The following is a 21775-nucleotide window of genomic DNA, read 5'->3' on the forward strand; positions in this document are numbered from 1 at the left end:
CCTCTCCCCAGCTTGCCTCTGCTTTTTCTACTTAAAAAAAAAAAAAAAAAAAGACCCTGCCTACAAACAAAATGATCTGGTCACTGCCTTTTGTCCATCTTATCAACTCCACCCCCACCTCCTACCCACCTAAAGAGATTAGCCATTCCTCTCAATCTAGTCCTTACTCAGTCTCTACTTCAAAGTTACCTTGGTGAAAGCCATCTCTGATTCCGCTAGATATGAGATACATTCACCATCCTATCTGATGACACATTCTGTTTATAATTTCTTTTAACTTTATTTTTTGAGAGAGAACAAACACACACATGCAAGCAGGGGAGGGGCAGCGAGAGAGGGGTGAGGAGAGAGAGAATCCCAAGCAGGCTCCACAATGGCAGCGTAGAGCCCAATAAGAGGCTTGAACCCATGAACCGGGAGATCATGACCTGAGCCGAAACCAAGAGTCAGATGCTTAACCAACTGAGCCACCCAGGCATCCCAGTATTTCTTTTTCAGTAAGACGTGCCTACTAGACTTAAGTTCTATGAGGTAAGAAACCATGTTTACTTGTTCACTGCCATGTCCCTAACACCCAGAGGAGTGCCTAGAACGCAATCCTAGTAAATACTAAATATTTACTGGCTAATGACTGATGTGCCACACTGTACTACAATACATTCCCCTTTCTAAAATTTAATTTCATTTTGTTAAATGTGTAGTTGGTTACAACTTTGTAATGACAACTGTCTTATTATGGAGACTTACGATAAATATAGGCAAGAGAAAGATAAAAAATTACCTTCTTTCCTATCACTCTTCCCCATTAGAAAATCTTCTGTATAGGGCGTCATATCCAAACGTAATGGGAAGGAAAAGTGTGTGTTCACTTTCTCTTTCATCATTGTTACCATATTAAATGTATATCTCATAGTATTAAAACTCAGAATGCGAGGCAATTTCTTAAAACATGCCCTGAAAGACATGAAAAAAACAACTGTTAAAAATCTCTTTCAAAAGGTACTTCAACTGGTATCATTTACTGTACATTTCAACATTCAACTCAGAGTAAATAATAAAAAGTATTCTAAATCATGTTCTTATTAAATGTATCTGTAACCATATATCCCCCTCTTACATGACTTCTTCCATTTTGAAAGGGTTTCCCTGTATTTAGGTAAGAAAAATTAAAAATTACAGTACACTGCGGCAAATTCCATGAAATTAAAGGTGCTACTGAAGCATAAAAAGGCATCACACCATACATACTCCAAAGATATGAGGGGAGGGTCTCTGGTTCAGAGTTTTCTCTTCTATCTTAAGTAACAGGAAGTGACCTATTTATTTTTATAAATTAGAACTGCAAAGTCTGGCTGTTTTATTTACCAGACATATGACCCTGAACAAGTTATTTAACCTCTCTGAGCTTAATTCCTAATTTGGAAATTCCTAAAATGGAGATTAAACTGCCTATTTCCTACTACTTTTAGAATGCTGCCTGACAGCATTCAATAAACACGGCTGGATGTTACAACAATGCAGCAGCACCAAGTTAATTGGTTACCTAAATCTTATAATAAATATTGCCAGTTCAAATTTTTAAAAAAGTAATAAAACACCAATATTTCAGTTTAAACAACAACAACAACAAAGAAATATATATATATAAAAGCTTGGATTCATGAAAAATAATGAATTTTGGAGAATAATTCTTCATCATACTTAGGATTCTAAGATTCTGAATCAAAGGAGTTTCTGTTTGAATCAGAAACTTAGTTAAGGAAAAAAAGGAATTTAGGGAGACCAGGTAAACCAAAGGATTTCATAAGCAGAGGAAGTAAGAACTCTAAAAATCATCATTATGGATTTTTTGAACTGGCAAAAGATGATGTTACAGAAGTATAAAGGAGTCAAATGATGAAGGCCCTTGTGTGCCTTGTCAGACTATGAACTTTAGCCTGAGAGCTAAGAGTCAGTAAAGGACTTGTGGTTGACCGTGGAACCATGCACGATTCAGAGGATACAAGACATAAATGGAACTAAAAAGAGGAGAATTATGTTGTAGACCTACTAAATCTATGAGACACACAAGTCACAGCTGGGAGGACACACCACAGCATTCTGAATTAGGTAAGATGATTTAAGAATCATAAGCATATCAGTAGAGACTAAAGTTATGGTGGTAAAATTATTCAGGAAAGAATGAATAAACTGAGAAAAACAAAGGTTTAAATATAGAGCAAAAGATGACCCTTAGTCCATTTCTGGTGAACACTTACTAGGTTACTATAGACATTCAAAAGTATGGTAATAATATAAAGGTAAAACTTTGCCTGAGAGACAAGACACTATTTTAGAAAAACAGGCAAATATTAGTCAAAAGTAGGGAATGTTTCACGAAGTAAGTTATTGAGAATGACATATATTTTCAGTAAGTTTATTTATAAAATTCCAACTAAAATGACATTCTCCAAAGAAAATGCCTCTCAATTATCTTTTATTTATTCCTCATATCCCTCCATAGTAACAAATTTTTAATGGACCCCATTCTGTCTAAGTCTTATAACTCATATCCTAACCCAATTCTCATCAGATGAGCTTGGCTTCTCCCTGTGGTTTCATTTAAGTATGTCTACCTTTACAATCTTTCTCTGCCTTCCAACATGCTCAGATTTATGTCATCCAGAAAACTGTTGTTTGATCTCAAAGCCCTTTCTAGATTCCATTTTCCTTGTTTTTTATTGCCAAACTTCTAAAATGAATGATCTGTACTTGATAGATGCCATGTAACTTGACAACCCTGCTTTTAATTGCTACAACCTGAAAAAAACATACCACTAAACTGTCTTTTGTAAAACCCAATGCTTTTACTCAGCTGTCATTTTTCCTTTTTTGTGGACTATGTCAATTGAATACCTTCCTCATGAGATTCTCTGCCCCAATTTCTAGGTTACCGTCCTATCCCGATTTTCTTTCTTTCCTGGCTTCAATTCCATCACTTCTTCCTCTGCACTTTTAGGTTGGCTTAGATCTCACAGTCAGTCCTTTGCAGAAATTACGGTCTTTCTCAGGCACATGTTCAAATGGCATCAACCAATTATGCAAACAATCCCCAAATCTAGATGTTAACGATTTTATGTCATTGTATGTTTCTAATCATATTTTCTATTACTGGTCAATGCAAGTCCTCCACTTCAAGGCAGGCTGGCCTAATCCTGGACTTCTTGTACGTACAAGGTCATTTCTATTTCTCTGCCCTTGTTCCTAATAACTAACTGTATATGATACTCTTTCAATCCAATTTCTATTTGCCATTCAAAGTTCACCTGTAGAATCAAAACATCTTTAGCCAACAAGTCTGTCCTAAACTGGCCATCTTATGGCTAGCTCTTAAGAAAAAAGTCTCTCACTTCAGAGATTCAGCGGAAGACATCTTCAGTTCATGAGGAGACTCACTATCATGATTTAGTGACTGCACAGCAAAGGGTTAAAGGAATCAGACCTTGGTAAATATTTATAGGTTTCATGCCCAATGTGGGGCTCAAACTTACGATCTGGAGATGAAGAGTCACGTCCTCTACTGACTGAGCCAGCCAGGGGCCTGGACCTTGGTAAATATTTGATTAATTAAAAGGACAAAAATAATTTGGAAAAATTTAAGGATGCTTGAAAGTATACTTGAATAACTGAATGAAAAGCTGGTAAGAATGAGCACCAAGCAGCTAACCTTAACCTTAACCACATAATTTTCATAAAAGTTTAACATGAATTTACTCTAAGTCTGTGTTTTACTACCATTTAATGATGTATCAAAATGATAAATGTTACATTTCAAAAATCATACCTTTTTTCAGCTCGTACTTTCTTCCCACAATGAGAACAAGTATACATGTTGTCACCTTCTAAAGTGTCTTTAATAGTAACTTCATCAAGAGATTCCTGTGTATTAAAGCAGATTTTAAAGTTTCATATTACTGTTCACAGTATGTAAAATTACAAAAAGCAATAATTATAATTTGGGCACAATGCACACAGAAAAACAAACTTTTCTATTTTAAAAAACACTAAATTTTAGTAAAAAATGTCTTCCCTCAAAATGACAAGATGCTCCATGAATCTTACTAAATTTTTCAAAAGTGCAAGTATTTTGGTTTTGAATGGGGAAAAAATATCAGCTTTTTGGCCTATCTCTAATTCTTATTTGATTTGCATAATGAGAAGAAAATAGATGAAAACATGAAAGTTAATCTTCTATCAAGGTAACAAAAATAAACTTGCTGTATATAAGAAATTAAAAGCAGAAAAAGTCTAAACAATATATACATTACTCACATAAATGTTCTTCATATCAGCCACTTGGCACCTCACAGTATAAAATTCTTCAGCAGTCTGACTAACGTGTTCACAATCCTGGTCAACCAACAAATATTAGTAATTTATTACAATAAGCTAAAATATACAATAAGATTTCCAAAAAGTGAAGAACAGGTACACTACTTACCAAGGACACAACATTGTTTGTAATTACACCTCCAAACAAACTTTTGACGGTATTTTTCTTTAAAAACAAACAAAGGTGAGTAATTAAAATTGGGCAAATCTGTACAAATCTCAAAGAAACTTCAGTATCCTGGTACTAACCAGTTCTGGAGACATTTCCTCAATTTTAGTAATCAGATCAGTAAAAAATTCTGTCATATCCTTCTGCTCCCCAGTATTCAGAGGCTGCTTGTCCATGGTGTATGTTTTACAAAAGGGTCTAGGATTATATGCTTTGCATTCACTCTCCTGCAAAGGAGAAGGGGGAGGGGTAGATCATGAAACAAACAAATCTGTGTCTCAAATAAAAAGAACATTATCACAAGGTTCCTGCATAAATAACGAAACAACAACAAAACGGAGTGAATCTACAAGGAATTGCTCTTCTATTTCACTGTTGTTTGATTTTCGTGGCATTTTCAGTTTAATAGTTGTAGGGGCACCTGGCTGGCTCAGTTGGAAGAGCACGTGACTCTCGATCTTAGGGCTTGGGTTCAAGCCCCACACTGGGTGTACAGCATACTTAAAAAATAAAACTAAAATCTAAAAAACAAAACAGAACAAAAATTTTAAAAAAGAAAGAAAGAAGGAAAGAAGGAAAGAAGGAAAGAAAGAAAGAAAGAAAGAAAGAAAGAAAGAAAGGAAGGAGAGAGGAAGTTAAAAGGAAGGGGCAAAATCAGAAGACATGTGCCACTGCTGATGAATCTGAATACGATTCTGCTTATAATAAAAAAAAAAAAATCACTGAAAACTTTTAAGCAGGAGAATAAACACTGTAAGATTTGCTAATTTTTAAAGATCGATTTGTTTTATACTTTTGAGAGTGGGAATTAAGAGGAACAAAGAGAAATCAATCAGAAAACTATGGGGGTGAATGTGACACTGTGATGGGAAAGGGACCGGACACAAAGAATTTTTCAAAGGACAAATTAACAGAATGCAGATAATGAAGATGTAACTGTTAAAAGTTACTTTTAACAAATTACTGACAAATTCAACTCGAAAAATAAGAGTATACAGTCGGGGCAAATCCAATACAAATGAACTTCATTTAATGTTTTCAACTTATACAGGTTATATCTAATTAGTTTTCCATACATAGTTCTCAAACATACCATTAAATATGTAAACATTTTTTGAAGCTCCAGAAGAGTGGTCTTATGCTTCATATCTTCTGAATACTGGAAATCAAGAGAAAATTCTCTATTAAAACATACTGATAGCAAATTAGACATTCTAGTAAGTAAAGTATTACAATGTGTTTAATACCATATCTGTTTTCATTATTTTAGCTTTGTGTAGGAAAAAATACAGTCTATTCTTTACTTAGCAAGTTAGCATTTTAAAAATTGGAAGATTTTGCTCATTATATAAATATAGCCATCACTATTCTGTAAGAAAATGGAATAAAGAGATCTTAAAAAATAATTGCTTTCTAGATGAACACTCATTTGGTGCAATGCTGATTTCACAAGTTGGTGACTGTGCAAAAACAGAAAACATCTTAGGTGTGCAAAAAACCTGTTTTCTACAAATAAATCCATACGTTTAAAAAATTCATTATAATACATGACATCTCACCATCATCTAGTTGTATCTTTCTTTTTTTCTAGAAGAGTGTATCTTTAATACTGTAGAAAAATTACTGGTCAAGATGCTTGAAAATCTTCTATATATTCAAGTATCATTAACTGCGATTCAGGTATCTTGACTAGACTCATTCACTAGAGACTTAGTCTTCAACACCAGTCTTAAAGCCACTTATTATACTCTATCTCATCCAAATATTAAAATAAACCTAAACCTATATATTTCATCCAAATATTAAAATCAACCTAAACCTAATGAAGTACTATCCTCACTACAAACTGCCTGTCATAATTTTGAAGAAGCTCTGATAGTCTCATGGAATAATAAGCCTCCCACATGCCAGAAGTATACACTAGTTATTTGCGTCAATTTTGTGGGGAGTGTTAAGTAATGTGGTTCTGCTATTTTGGAACTTATAATCAAACTGAGGACATAAGGATACTGAAATAGGAATCTATTCAACATATAGTTACCACAAAATTATATGATATGAAGTACAATGGGAATTGAATAAAAGGAATGAACATTATTGGCAAAACAACAATAGTAATATTCCCGGCATATGGGAGGCTTAATACTCCATGAGATTAGAGTAGCAGTCACACAAAACAACATCTTCCAATATGGAACAGAACTGACACATGCAAATTATTCAAAATTCAGAATACAAAAATGGCCAGGATTTATATTTCTAAAGACCTGGATTTATATTTTCATTGCTGGAGGTGAAGTATTAGTTGGCTGAAGAACAGAAGTGACAGAATTCTTCTAAACTAAGAAAAACCAAGAATATTTTATTATGTGTAAGTTCTAAATATATACCCTACATATGTATTACTACTTAAGGGAATACATGTTTGTACCCATTAGGATGGCTACTGTCAAAAAAACAGAAAACACGTTTCAGCAAGGCGTGTGAAGAAACTGGCACCTTTGTGCATTGCTGGTAGGAATATAAAATGGCACAGCGACTATGGGAAAGCGGCAGGGTGATTCCTCAAAGAATTAAACACAGAATTCCCATATGATCCAGCAATTCCACTTCTGGGTATGTATAAAAAAGAAGTGAAAGCAGGAACTCAAAAGGTATCTGGATACTCATGTTCATGGAAACATTATAAAAGCCAAAAGATATAAGCAATCCAAAAGCATCTGACAGATGAATGGATAAACAAAATGTGGCATTTACACACTATGGAATATTGTTCAGCCTTAAAAAATCGGGAAATTCTGATAAATGTACCACATGAAAACCTGAAGACACTATGCTAATAAGATTATATGATTCTACTTAAATGAGGTACCTAGGACAGTCAAATACATAGAGACAAGTAGTACAATAGAAGTTGCAAGGGGTTTGGGAGAAGGGAGAATGGGAAACAGTTTTAGTTGGGGGAAGTGAAAAAATAGCTGAAACTGATGGTGGTGAATACAAAGTGAATGTACTAACTACCACAGAACTGCATACTTATATATGGTTAACATGGTAAATTTTAGTGATGTATATTTTACCACAATTAAAATACATGTAAAGCTTTCTTTAATCTTTCTATGAACATCAGATAAGGAAATGAAAACAATGTTTTCATGTAAATAATCAAGTGAACATTTGACTAGAGTAGTTTCCAAAGTCATGTCAAATTCTATTAAGACTTTTTCATATAGAGGGTGCTTGGGTGGCTCAGTCAGTTTAAGTGTCCAACTCCTGATTTCAGCTCAGGTCATGATCTCACAGTCTGAGACTGAGACCCACATCCACGGAGCCTGCCTAAGATTCTCTCTTCCTTTGCCCCTCCCCTGCGTGTGTGTGCATTTTCTCGCCCCTCCCCCACCAAATTGTTCATGTAGAGAGAAGCCTAAGTTTATTTATTTTATTTAAAAAAATTTGTTTAACGTTTATTTATTTTTGAGAGAGAGAGAGACAGACACAGCATGAGCGGGGGAGGGGCACAGGAAGAGAGGGAGACAGAGAATCTGAAACAGGCTCTACGCTCTGAGTTGTCATCACAGAGCCCAAAGCAGAGCTTGAACTGTGAATGGCGAAATCATGACCTGAGCTGAATGAAGTCAGACACCGAACTGACTGAGCCATGCAGGCGCCCCTAAGTTTAGTTTTTAACTAAAAACACCATTTATGAGACCTACTCCCAATTAGCACATCTGAACTTCTGAGTGTTATCTGGCGCTACGTATTAATTCCTGAAACTGCTAACAGCTAAACGGTGATCATTAATATGAAGAAGAGAAATCGCAAAGTATGGTCATGTTAACAGCTAGAAAAAAACAAAACAAAACACTGAAACTATGGGACCATGAAACTCTTTGATCATAACTAGCTCTATAAAATTAAGCAGATGGGGCCACAAATTTTGTGACAAAAATTTCCATATGCTAAATGAGTCAGTTATTCAACTACTTCTAAGCATGATCAGTCTCAGATGATAATCTTAAAAGCATTAATATAACTAAAGCTCCCCATCCCCTGCAAAAAAAACCCACCTGACTATACTGTAACTTGGAGACTTTGAAGCTGAACTTAAACATATTAAGGATTCGGGGTGCCTGAGTGGATCAGTGGGTTGGGCTTCTGACTTCAGCTCAGGTCATGATCTCACGGTTTGTGAGTTCGAGCCCCGCATCAGTCTCTGTGCTGACAGCTCCCAGTCTGGAGCCTGCTTCAGATTTTGTCTCCCTCTCCTTGCCCTTCCCCCATTCAGACTCTTTCTCTCTCAAAAATAAAGATTAAAACAAAAATTAAAAAAAAAAAAGTCCTTCCCATCAAAACACTACATAAATATTTAAAAAAAAAACATATTAAGGATTCAATGAAGGTACATAAAGAATTGCAATACTTTTTTAGGGAGGATAAATCAGGACATCAAGATGACATGATGAAGGAAAACAAAAAAGCAAGGACAGGCATAAAGTAAATTTGCCAAGAAATTATGTAAGTAGTGCAGAAGGCAAACTAAAAAACAGTCCATGAAAAAGAATAAAAAGAATGAAAACCAGAAATAACAAGTTAAGAAAAATAACACGAAGCAGCGCTTACCCAAATAAACTAGGCCCACTGGCAAATTTACTTTGGAATAAAAATATAAGAAATAAGTAATTCTGGTATATTCCCCTACTTTGTTTTAGGCTTTGCTTATTTTGTATGTGACGAAAATTTGTATTTATTTTTACTGAAAATATGTTCATTGTCTACATGGAGTATATATATTCTACAACTATGTTTCCCCTTAAGAAATAAAGAAATTATACTACTATGTTAGGAGTACTCTATTAAACTGTAAAAATAATTAAGACATACACAAGCTACCGAGCTATATAATCAAATATTGTCATTTAATTCATAAACTATTTTCTCAATGTTTTATTAAACTGAAATAATCAAGATTTCTTAACAAAATTTAAAACTTTTCTTTAATACTTTTAATTCTGAAAGTGAGGAAAAATGTACCTTTGCAGTGAAGACAGCCTGTCTGGCCTCAGGTATCATATAAAGTTGCTGAATAGTAGAAGCCAAGTAACAAGTAGCTCCGAGGTTAGTCAGGCCAACAAATCTACACTCAGCACGAACATCTTCGTGAGGCCAGTAGTCCCATTTATAAGGTGCATGGGCTGCTGAACAAAAAGGGAGGAAAGGATCCCCCCGCCCCCCACCGAAACAAACTATTAAACATAATGTATTTTGCTTTTAATCATAGCCACTACTCTCTATCACTTTAGTTAATATACATAAAACATTATATATAACCTGAAACTAATGTAACACTGGGTTTCAACTATACTCAAATAAAAGAATAAGATACAAAATTAGTAAAAACAATTATAAAAACATTCATTCCCTAAAAATCCAAAAGAATGTTAAAATCTGATTTTACTTGGCACTATATTATTTAACCAAGAAATCCCTACGTATTTCAGATACCTACAAAAAGTCCTTTACACCTGTTTTTTAAAACTCGATGTTATTTTTTTAACATCTTAGAAACAACAGTTTATAAAGTTCAAGTGTGTTAACAGTGGATTAAGACATGCCCTTCAAAATCTCTTTTCCGCGTCCAAACATTAGAAAGATTAGAAGGAAAAGAATGCTTACACTGCATGTGTTGTGCCATAACCCAGTTGTGTATTAGCCTGTAGTTTTCAACAGATCCCTTCACCATCTCTACTAACAAATCATAAGCAGCAGCTCTGGAAGAATGTGATTTGCACTTTGGCTGTTGTCTGTCTTTTAGACTAGGCAACAAGAACAGGAGATTGAAGATATCTCTTAAAAATTCCTGGAAAAAAGAGAAAGACCAAGTATATTATCTAAAATTACATGTCAATTATATTCCAAATATAACGAATAACTTACACACAGTGAACTAGACTACATGACAATCTACAATTTTCTAAAAGGCTGTTTAAAAACTTAGAGCAGCATCATATAAAAAGTTTCCCCAATGTTCATTTCTCTTAAAGAAAACAGAATGAGTAAGGATCACCTTTACTCTTCCTTCCTCTCAATACCTAATAGGCTCTTTCTTAGATTCCCATCTATAATGCTATTATTTTCCACTCCATTAAGTGACCAAAAGTTTTTGTTGAGGACTCATTATGTCCTATCTTGACTGCCTTTGCATTTCCTTCAGTTTCTCTGTATTTCACTCTAATAACAGTAACAGCACCAAAAGTAGCAACTTCTCCTAATGAGCAGTTATTGTGCCAGATACTACTCAAAGGCCCCCATACCAAAAACAGAGAAGACCAAAAACCTTGCTTGGAGTCACAGAGTTTAAAGACGCCAGAGTCAGGATTTCAGATACCAAGCTCTCACTTTCTATCCTAGTGAACTGAAGTGCAAGGTTTTATCATCCTAGACATATTTTTCTCTAAATCTGATCTGCTTAAGAAAGGGTCAGGTCACCTTTTCAACCTGTTTTCCTAATTGGTTCTTTGCTACTTTACCAAAGAAAGTTATTTCTCACACACTTCAAATACTACTATGGTACACTGTTCTGGGCTATAAAATGTCCTGGTGTACTGCATAGAAAAGAGGTACTGTAGTTAACACTGACACTCTCCTAGCGTTAGAAAGGCTGGATTGCAAGGTGGCCCCTGGCTGTAATGTGAAAATTTGAATGGTGAATAGTTCCCTCCTCTGATATACAACTTTTCCTAAGTGATAAAAGTGGCTCACTGTGCCTTTTGTATTTGGTTTATACTGAATACCTGCTTTTCACCTGGGAGTCTAGAATTTCAGATACTGTGGTCGGTTACACAGGTACTATAAATGACAATCCCCGCCTAAAACCCTGACTTGTAGGTTCAAGACAGCTTCCCCGGTAGACAAAACCTCTCACATGTTGTCACACTCATCGCTGGGGAAATTAAGCACATCCTGTGCAACTCCAAGAAAACAGGACTCTTGGAAATATGTAGCTGTTTTCCACCAGAGTTGCCCAATCCTGTCTTTTTCTGTCACTGATTTCATTTTGTATTATTTTGCTGTAATAAATATTAGCCATGAGTACAACCACATGCTGATTCCTTGGAGTGATTCCCTCAGTAAATCACTAAATCTGGTGGTGTCCTAGGAGCCTCTGAGACAGGCACCAAATAAAGGACAATCTGAAATATTTTCCCATTAATGATCTCACCTCTTCCATCTCACTATTGTCAAAGAAAGTACAAAGTCCTGTCTTTGCAAGGAAAAGTATGTCTGGCTAAGAAATATGGAATGTGGGGGCACCTGGGTGGCTCAGTCGGTTAAGAATCCACCTTCAGCTCAGGTCATGATCTCACAGTTTGTGAGTTTGAGCCCCGCATCAGGCTTCACGCTGTCAGCATGGGATTCTCTCTCTCTCTCCCTCTTTCTGCCCCTCATTCACTCATGTCCTCTCTCATAAATAAATAAATAAATAAATAAATAAATAAATAAATAAATAAGAAATATGGAAAGTGACTAGGGTCTACTTCATACAGCTGACAGACTGATAAGACTGTATCTTGCCTATATTAGAATTCAGAGGTTAGAGGACTGTCTTCGAAACACAAGATAACACATTTACTTCAACTGGAAAAACAGGCAAATTCACTCAAAAAGAAGTGGAATTGGCTAATAACTGGTTTAAAATGAACTATCTTTGCTAATCAGTTTAAACCCAGAAATTGAACGAGTATTAAATACCTACAGCTCCAAAGCTTTAATAAAATATATTTAAATCTTTTGATAAGATAAAAAATATTTTATCAGAAATATTAGGCTGGTAAAAGCATAATGAAATGAACACTATTTTTATTTTCCTTACTCTGAGTTTACTGGAAAAGCAGGTGTCTCTATGTGAAAAAGTAACCTATATATATGCCCATTTGATAAATAATGGTAAGACCATTTTGATGTATTTCACAGAAAGAAGAACCTCAAATTGCTGAGAGAATACTAAAAATAGTTTCTGATAATAGATCACAGTGTGATTTTTAACATGTACTTCAGAAGAAATTCAAAGATTAAATAACATTGTTAAAATAAAATTTCTGGGATGCCTAGGTGTCTTAGTTGGTTAAGCATACAACTCTTAATTCAGCTCAGGTCATGATCTTATGGTTTGTGAAATCAAGCTCCACATGGGTCTCTGTGCTGAGAGCATGGAGCATGCTTGGGATTCTCTCCCTGTCCCTCCCCCACTCAATCTATCAAAATAAAAAATTAACATTTAAAAAAAATGAATAAAAACCAAAACTTCCATTCTCACTGTAAACATATAAACAAGGCTTAAATTTCCATTATGTAAATAAAGTTTCCCAGAATTTATGTTTATAAAAATATAAAGTAGGAGGAGAATTAATGAATACACATTCTCCCTTATCAAATAATATCCACCTATAACTATATAAATTAATTTTAAAAGGCTCATTCTTGTTAACACAGTCATTTTTCAATCAAATTTCATTAAAAAATTTTTTTAATGTTTATTGAATTTTGAGAGAGAGATAGAGCATGAGCAGGACAGGGGCAGAGACAGAGAGGGAGACACAGAATCTGAAAAAGGCTCCAAGTTCTGAGCTGTCAGCACAGAACCCAACACAGGGCTCGAACTTGGGAAGAGGGAGATCATGACTTGAGCCTAAGTCAGATGCTCAACTGACTGAGCCACCCAGGTGCCCCTCAAATTTCATTTTAGTGTTTCATACTTCTTAGCAAAATCTGAGGTATATTTGGACTTGCCTATGGTTCTGCAGAAGAGTGCATGCCTCGGGTTGCGATTCTCGGCTACTCCCAAATAAACCCATTTTTGCTGATTTTAAAATAACTGGCAGGTTTAAAAAAAATTTTTTTTAACCTTTATTTATTTTTGAGAGAGAGACAGACAGAAAGACACACAGAAAGAGTGTGTGGGGGGGGGGGGAGCAAAAAGAGAGGTAGACACAGAATCCAAAGCAGGCTCCAGGCTCTGAGCTGTTAGCAGAGCCTGACATGGGGCCGGAACCCATGAGCCATGAGATCATGACCTGAGCCAAAGCTGGATGGACACTTAACCGACAAGCACCCCTGGCAATTTTGTTTTTTAAGGCTAAGATTACGTGGTGATCAGAAGTGGAATGCAAAGACCCCCTAACAACTCCGACGCTAGTGAACAAAACATGCCAGTACCAACAGAGCCAAATGGGCTCACTGCTCCCCTTTGAGAATTGTACATATCCTGCTAGGATGACTTACACAGAGAGAACATCAGCTTTGCCACCCCACAAGTTCATGAGAAGGAAATCTCTAAAATCATGTAAAAGAACAACTATCCTAGAACAGCTTTAACCCAGATATAACAAAGAATACACACTACGAATAAAAAGAGAAAGTTTCGGAGAAAAAATGAGATATCCTAAACCCATTCTGTTGTTACTAATCAAATTACAAAAGAGCCTTTATAAAATATTTCAAGTTGCTTCTATTTTTGAGACTGAAAAAAATTTTAAAAGAAAGTATGACAAAATTATTGCTATAGACCACCAACTATTTTTAATGTAGAAGATGAAGAACTTTTGACAGTTGATCAAGATACAAATTTCCTTCTGTAAAATGTTACTAAAAACAATTTTTTACAAATAAAGTCTTATGTGTATATGAAAAAAATATATTTATGTTGCTCTGATTGCCCATGTCCAAATTAATGTAATGTTAATAATAATTAAACACAGAAAAAATTTAAGACAACACCATGAGGTCATAAGAAATAAATATTTTTTTCTATTTCAACAAACCGCTGGAAATTAGAGTTGATGGGGATTAAGGTGTGCACTTGTGATGAGCACCGGCTAAAATAAGGAATTGTTGAATCACTGTATTGTACACCTGAAACTAATATAACATTGCATATTAACTAACTGGAATTAAAATAAAAACTAAGTAAAACAAACAAAAAAACATGAGTTGAAAAATCTATAAATTTTTTTTAAATTTAAAAATATGCACGGAAACACCTATGGTTTCTCAAAATTCTTCAAAGCTATGTGAGCAATACAAGTTTAAAGACCAATATTATAAAAATGATCTCCTGTGGGGGCACCTTGGTGGCTCAGTCGGTTAAGCATCCAACTTCAACTCAGGTCATGATCTCACAATTTGTGAGTTCGAACCCCATGTCGGGCTCTGTGCTGATAGACTATCTGTGTCTCATTCTCTCTCTGCCCCTACCCCACTTGTGTTCTCTCTCTCTCTCTCTCTCTCTCTCTCTCTCTCTCTGTCAAAAATAAATAAATAAATGTAAAATAACAGTAATAATAATAATAAATAAATAATCTTCTGTGAACACAAAAGATGGACCATCTAGTTTTCCAAATTTACCTCTTATACTTCTTCAAACTCAAGCCAAACTGAACTTATAAATTTCCTGCACATATCTAGTGGTTTCCTATGACTTAGTTTTACTCATAGTCTTTTCTGGGACTTAAATGTTTCCTGCACTTTTCTACTTAAAAATACTTTATCCTGTATTACAAAAGGTGTACCTTCTTCAATTTTCCTAATCACGTAAGTGCTATGTGATCTTTCATAACCCTGATGGTCTCTTTAATATTAAGCTCTTATTTTTTACCTGATCAATTGCAAATATCCTGAGCAACCATTATTTGAGAAGGTACATACAAATTTTGAATAAGGCAGGTTTCTCATTAATTATCTCCTGAAAAAATGAACCACTGTCAGTTCTTAACAATCGGGACTCAGTCTTTTTTTTTTTTTTCCAATGTTTTTATATTTTATTTTTGAGAGAGACAGAGTATGAGCAGGGGAGTGGCAGACAGAGAGGGAGACACATAATCCGAAGCAGGCCCCAGGCTCTGAGCTGTCAGCAGAGAACCCAATGCGGGGCTTGAACTCATGAGCTATAATATATGACCTGAGCCGAAGTCAGATGCTCACCTGACTGAGCCACCCAGGCACCACCACAAGGCCTGAGTCTTAACCATCAATCTGTTCAATATATATATATTTGTTGCTAGATACTATGCAATGTAGTAGAGATAAGAATAGGGTTTATATTTTTAAAGGGGAATTAGAAAAACTGAGGAAGAGGGCATAAAGAGTAAGGAAAAGAAGTAGCAGTAGTGGTGATAGTGGTGACCAAGACCGTTATTTAGCCTGCGTAGCCTAAAATACTTACTAAAAGGCTCTTTACACAAAATGTTAACTGATTCCTGAACAAAAGTAAATTGTCAATGAAATTTTTAAAGAATTCTTAATCAATAAAGCAAAATTGTTAAAGTAGAAAAGGTATTTTAAATACCTAGGAGAAAATAAAAATTTTCTTAATATTACACCAAACCATGGGAATGCAAGCTGATGCAGCCACTCTGGGAACAGTATGCAGGTTCCTCAAAAAACTAAAAATAGAACTACCCTACGACCCAGCAATTGCACTACTAGGCATTTATCCAAGGGATACAGGTGTGCTGTTTCGAAGGGACACACGCACCCCAATGTTTATAGCAGCACTAGCAACAATAGCCAAAGTTCGGAAAGAGCCCAAATGTCCATCAATGGATGAATAGATAAAGAAGAGGTGGTATATACACGTATATATACGTGTATATACTATATATATATGCGTGTATACATGTATATATGTATACGTGTATAGACGTATATATACATATATACATACGTGTATACACGTGTATATATACATACATGTATATACGTATATACACATATATACATACACGTGTATACACGTGTGTGTATATATACATACATGTATATACACGTGTGTGTATGTGTGTGTGTGTGTGTGTGTGTGTGTGTATATATATATATAAAAATAAAATGGAGCATTACTCGGCAATCAAAAAGAATGAAATCTTGCCATTTTCAACTACGTGGATGGAACTGGAGAATATTATGCTAAGTGAAATTAGAGAAAGACAAAAACCATATGCTTCACTCATGTGAGGACTTTAAGAGACAAAACAGAAGAACATAAGGAGGGAAACAAAAATAATATAAAAACAGGGAGGGGGACAAAACACAAGAGACTCATAAATATGGAGAACAAACTGAGGGTTACTGGAGGGATTGTGGGAGGGGGAATGGGCTAAATGGGTAAGGGGCACTAAGGAATCTACTCCTGAAATCATTGTTGCACTATATGCTAACTAACTTGGATGTAAATTAAAAAAAATAAAAAATAAAATTAAAAAAATATATTATACCAAACCAACCACCTTAAACACCTCTCCACTTCCATATCTAATTGACATCTCAAATTTAACATGTCCAAAATGGACCTCCTGATTTTGAACCCACACTTCTCCCCTAAAACCATCTATCCTGAGATTTCCCTTTCTTATTAAATGGAATTACCATTCACTTAGTTTCTGAGGCTTAAAATTGTAAAGTCTTTCTTAATTTCTCTCTCTCCCACCTCACAATCCTATCCAAATTTAAGTCTGTGAGCTCTACCTTCAAAAACATCCCAAATCCAACCACTTTTCACCATCAACCCTCTTCAGAACCACTCCAAACTTTCTAACTAGATCCCCAACATATTTGCCGCACTCCTAGTTTTCTACATGGAGTCTAGATCCCAGAAAAGATAATACAAAATAATGGCTTTCAAAACATGCATAGAAGCTCAACCTTACTCATAATCACAACTAAAAAACCCAAGACAATATTTTTCACCTATCAGTCTGGCAGAAATGAAATATTTGATATTATACTGGGTTGGCAGGAATGTGAGGAAATGGGCATTCATCCACAAACAGTGTAGGTGGGACCATAAATTGGCTCAGCATCCACTGAAAGCAACATGGTTATATTGACCAAAATCATAAAGGGACATACCCTATGAACCAGCAATTCTACTTCCAAAATTTTTTCTTAAAGATTTCCTAAGTGGAAGATGTTTATACACCTTCACTGCAATATCACTTATAAGAGCATAAGACCATTTTCATCACTAGGAAGATAGTGTGTGGGTGTACACACACACACACACACACACACACACACACACACACAGAAAAAAGAATATTATGCAGTTGTTAAAAAGAATGAATTAACTGTATACAGTATATACTGATACAGAGAATCTCTAAGGTAGGTGAAAAAAGCAAACTATAGAGCCACGTGTTTAGGATTTTAAAATCTACAGACAGTAGTGCATAATGGTCAGAAGCTCGGCCAAGTGAAGAGTATGAGTGACCTCAGTGAGACAAGTTGCTTAAACTGGCTATGCCTTAATTTCGTAATTTGTCCACATGGGGTCTACTAACAAAGGGCTCAAAACTTTGCCTAAGATTATTATTTAAATCAACAAAAGAAAGAAAGAAAAAATAAGCAGTCTTTTAAAAATATGGGTAAGAAAAACAAGAATTCTGGAAAAGACAGAAAAATAATTTTTAATTCTTTTTAATATTTGCAAAGTACAAAGTTTTACAAATGAGAAGAAAAATAACAAAGGATACACAATGATTATGAACAGAAAAATTCACAAGTTAACACAAATACACAATACATAGCATACATACAAAGACACTCATCTTCAACAGTAATCAAAAACATAAAACTAAAGCAACGAGACTGCCACATGTAAGGAATGTGGGGATATCTGAGAAACAGAGATATTAGGAACATTCTAATACAGTGCAGCTGGAAGAATATACGGAAGGAACCTGTTGTAAACTAAGGTATTACAATTAAAATGAATCAAATTTACTTTTAAGAATATGAGTACAGAGGTACCTGGGTGGCTCAGTCGGTCAACTGTCCAACTTTGGCTCAGGTCATGATCCTGCAGTTTGTGAGTTTGAGCCCAGCGTCAGTTCAGAGCCTGGAGACTGCTTCACCTTCTGTATCCCCCTCCCTCCCCTATTCATGTTCAAGGAAGGAAGGAAAGAAGGAAAGAAGAAGGAAAGAAGGAAGGAGGGAAGGAAGGAAGGAAGGAAGGGAGGGAGGGAGGGAGGGAACCTAAGTATAGGAGCAGTACCTGGGTGGCTCAGTTAAGCATCCAACTCTTGATTTTGGCTCAGGTCATGATCTCACGGTTCATGAGTTTGAGCCCCTTATTAGGCTCTGCACTGACAGCATGGAGCCTGCTTGGGATTCTCTGTCCCTCTCTTTCTGCCCCCCCTCAACTCATGCGGTCTCTCGCTCTCTCTCAAAAATAAACATTAAAAAAAGTGAGTATAGGGGTGCCTGGGTGGTTTAGTCAGTTAAACGGCCAACTTTGGCTCAGGTCACGATCTCACAGTTCATGAGTTTGAGCCCCGCACTGGGTTCTGTGCTGACAGCTCAGAGCCTGGAGTTTCCTTCAAATTCTGTGTCTCTCGCTCTCTGCCCCTCCCCTGCTTGTTGTCTCTCTCTCTCTCTCAAACATAAACAAACATTTAAAAAAATTTTCTTAAATGAGTATATAATGGGACAGGTATGCAAAGATGTTGTTCCCTGCAGTTGCAGTTTTTTTTTTTTACAACCAGTAACATAAATGTCAGTAATATATTATTTTCCTCTTTATGTATTCAATCTTTTAAATGTATTTTTTAACACATTCACTTTTTTAAGTGAAAAAAGAAGATCACAGAATGGTATTTTTGTAATATAAATTATTTGAGTATTTAATATATCCATGGAAACTCCTAGAAGCCATCCATCAGCTGAGCATCATGGCAAATCAAACTACATGGGGATCTTCTTTTGAACTATCTAAACATGTTTTCTTTCTTTACAATGATTTTCATGTTATAATATGTTATCAGAAAAATCAATATATTTACACTTTGGAATAAAAATGACATACTGGTTTATGTAACAGAATACTTCAACCAGCAAAACTAAATCAAATTATTCCCAGTGAGTTTTAAGGCAAAATTTAAAAATTAGGACCTAAAAGAAAGAGTACAAGAAGGGACTTTGCTGAATAGGGGAAGTACCACAGATTTATCACCAGAATCCCTTACACCATCCCCATGAGGACTATCTTCCATCGTGGTTATTCCTGTTTCTTACCACAGTTAGTAACCTCAAGAAAACAACCATCCAAACCAAAACTAACTCCCTTAATGCAGACAATGACAAAAGTGCTAATGGCAAAGTAAATAACTTAATCTGAAGAGTAATTAGACATTTATAGATATAGAATCATTATGCATGATCTAGTATTCAATAGATTTTATGTCAAATGCGCTTTTAAAACACGAAACTAATAAAACAGATACTCTATAATGACCACTTATTAATTCCATTGTGCAAATTATTAATTCAAAATATTCAATCCTACAGAAACTGTACCACTGAAGTAGGGGTTGCCTTTCTTTCTTTAAATTTTTTTTTTTTAACGTTTATTTATTTTTGAGACAGAGAGAGACAGAGCATGAACGGGGGAGGGGCAGAGAGAGAGAGGGAGACACAGAATCGGAAGCAGGCTCCAGGCTCTGAGCTATCAGCCCAGAGCCCGACGCGGGGCTCGAACTCACGGACTGCGAGATCGTGACCTGAGCCGAGGTCGGACGCTCAACCGACTGAGCCACCCAGGCGCCAGGGGTTGCCTTTCTACGTACAAGTCACAGGAATTAAAATTTGTTTCTGCATTCTAAATTTAAGCCTAAGATTTATATTTCCAGGGTTCATTTTATTCAATGTTCACTTTTCCTACCAGCAATAAAGTTCTAGCAACGTTTATGTTTGCGTGTTTAAGATAATTTTAACATATCCACATACAACCCAACAACAAAAAAGGTTTCAATCATATTTCATAGACATTTGATGTCTTAATACGTACCTGTCCTTCTCTTGAAAATTTAAAGGGTGGTTTGTGTTTAATAACACTTGTTGCAAGCCTTAAGAGTCCTGTAAGCCCATCATCTTCTATATTACCATCTTGATGATCAAGGATTTCCCTGCTACACAAAAAAGAACACATGCAAAGCAAGATAGTTCACATAATTATGTCCTTTATATCTTTTTTCAACAATATAACTGTCAATTTCACATTTAAATTTACCTTCGGATACAGTCAGCCAAATGTCGTGCCAAAGCATCTAAGTCGAGGAGTGTGGTCTTAATACAAAGAGAAAATACAAAATTCAAATACATATTATTTTTTTTTTGTTTAGTAGCCAGAGATTACTAAAACAAAACACATCCTTTCCTTGTAAGAAGAATTTAGTCTCCCAAATTCACAAATATACCATTTAAATTATAAATAATACAGTTATTCTTTACCTATACATGATGTCAATTAATAAAATTAAAGCTGTAGGGGTGCCTGGGTGGCTCAGTCAGTTAAGTGTCCGACTCTTGGTTTTGGCTCAGGTCATATCTCACAGTTTAAGCCCACAACGAGCTCCACACTGACGCTATGGAGCCTGCTTAGGATTCTTTCTGTCCCCCTCTGTTCCTGCCCCTCCTCCGTTGTTTATCTGACATCAATATTTTATGAATACTCAAGTAAATTAAAACACACTCAATTTTTTAAAATTATTTCTCAAATAAAAAGTAGAATACTTTAAGAATTCAACGTACACTGCTCCTTAAAAGAAGTGCAAACACTACGGGATTTTTTAAAATGTAAAGTATATGAAAGGCACTGGGATTAAAACACATTTTTAAAAATTTTTTAATTTTTAAGTAATCTCTACACCCAAGGTGGGGCTCAAATCTAACAGCCCCAAGATAAAGAGTTGAATGCTCTGCTAACTGAGCCAGCCAGGTGCGCAAATTAAAACACATTTTTTAAAAAGAGGGAAAATGTTTCCTAAATACCTAAATGTATCTTCTCATTTTGTTAGATGCATTTTTGCTTACTAAATTTATGAAGGAGAAAAAACAAAAGTCTTAGGCGGCAAGTTTGTCTTTGAAGTTAATTTGTTTTAACCATCTCAAAATATTTTAGTCTAAGAAAATTAGATCAGTAAACTGATAGTTTACCTTAAATTCTATCTGAATTGCAATTTTATTTTACATATTCAAAACTCCAAATCCACATGCTATTACAGAAACCTGTATATTTACATTTAAAGTCTGAACTTCACATTCCAAGTAAGATTTTACATCTACAAATCCTACTCAGAAGAAAGGAAATTACTTCTAGGTACCAGATGAAGACACTTCAACAAAGGTCAAAGTAAAAAGAACAAAGGAATTACAGCAGAACAAAACAGTACAACTACAGTAAAATAA

At 35.3% G+C, this 21775-nt stretch overlaps 1 protein-coding gene across 5 annotated transcripts in view; it reads right to left on the reverse strand.

Annotated features, from left to right (window-relative positions):
- USP34 (ubiquitin specific peptidase 34) overlaps positions 1 to 21775 on the reverse strand; it is a 248246-nt gene that overhangs the window by 51761 nt on the left and 174710 nt on the right. For 4 of the 5 annotated variants that reach the window (XR_008289340.1, XM_053200642.1, XM_053200643.1 and 1 more), the window contains 10 exons: positions 20598 to 20653; positions 20376 to 20496; positions 10214 to 10397; positions 9572 to 9735; positions 5634 to 5699; positions 4621 to 4767; positions 4481 to 4537; positions 4312 to 4389; positions 3824 to 3918; positions 782 to 954 (listed from right to left, as the gene is read on the reverse strand). Coding sequence is in view for 4 of the 5 variants with exons in the window: in XM_053200642.1 (XP_053056617.1) it covers positions 782 to 954; positions 3824 to 3918; positions 4312 to 4389; positions 4481 to 4537; positions 4621 to 4767; positions 5634 to 5699; positions 9572 to 9735; positions 10214 to 10397; positions 20376 to 20496; positions 20598 to 20653 (1141 nt within the window). In the remaining variant the exon portion in view is untranslated. The remainder of the gene's footprint in view (positions 1 to 781; positions 955 to 3823; positions 3919 to 4311; positions 4390 to 4480; positions 4538 to 4620; positions 4768 to 5633; positions 5700 to 9571; positions 9736 to 10213; positions 10398 to 20375; positions 20497 to 20597; positions 20654 to 21775) is intronic. The other variant, XM_027072388.2, reaches the window with a different exon arrangement.

This window comes from Acinonyx jubatus, chromosome A3 (genome assembly GCF_027475565.1).
Source record: "Acinonyx jubatus isolate Ajub_Pintada_27869175 chromosome A3, VMU_Ajub_asm_v1.0, whole genome shotgun sequence".
In the NCBI taxonomy this organism is placed as follows: Eukaryota; Metazoa; Chordata; class Mammalia; order Carnivora; family Felidae; genus Acinonyx; species Acinonyx jubatus.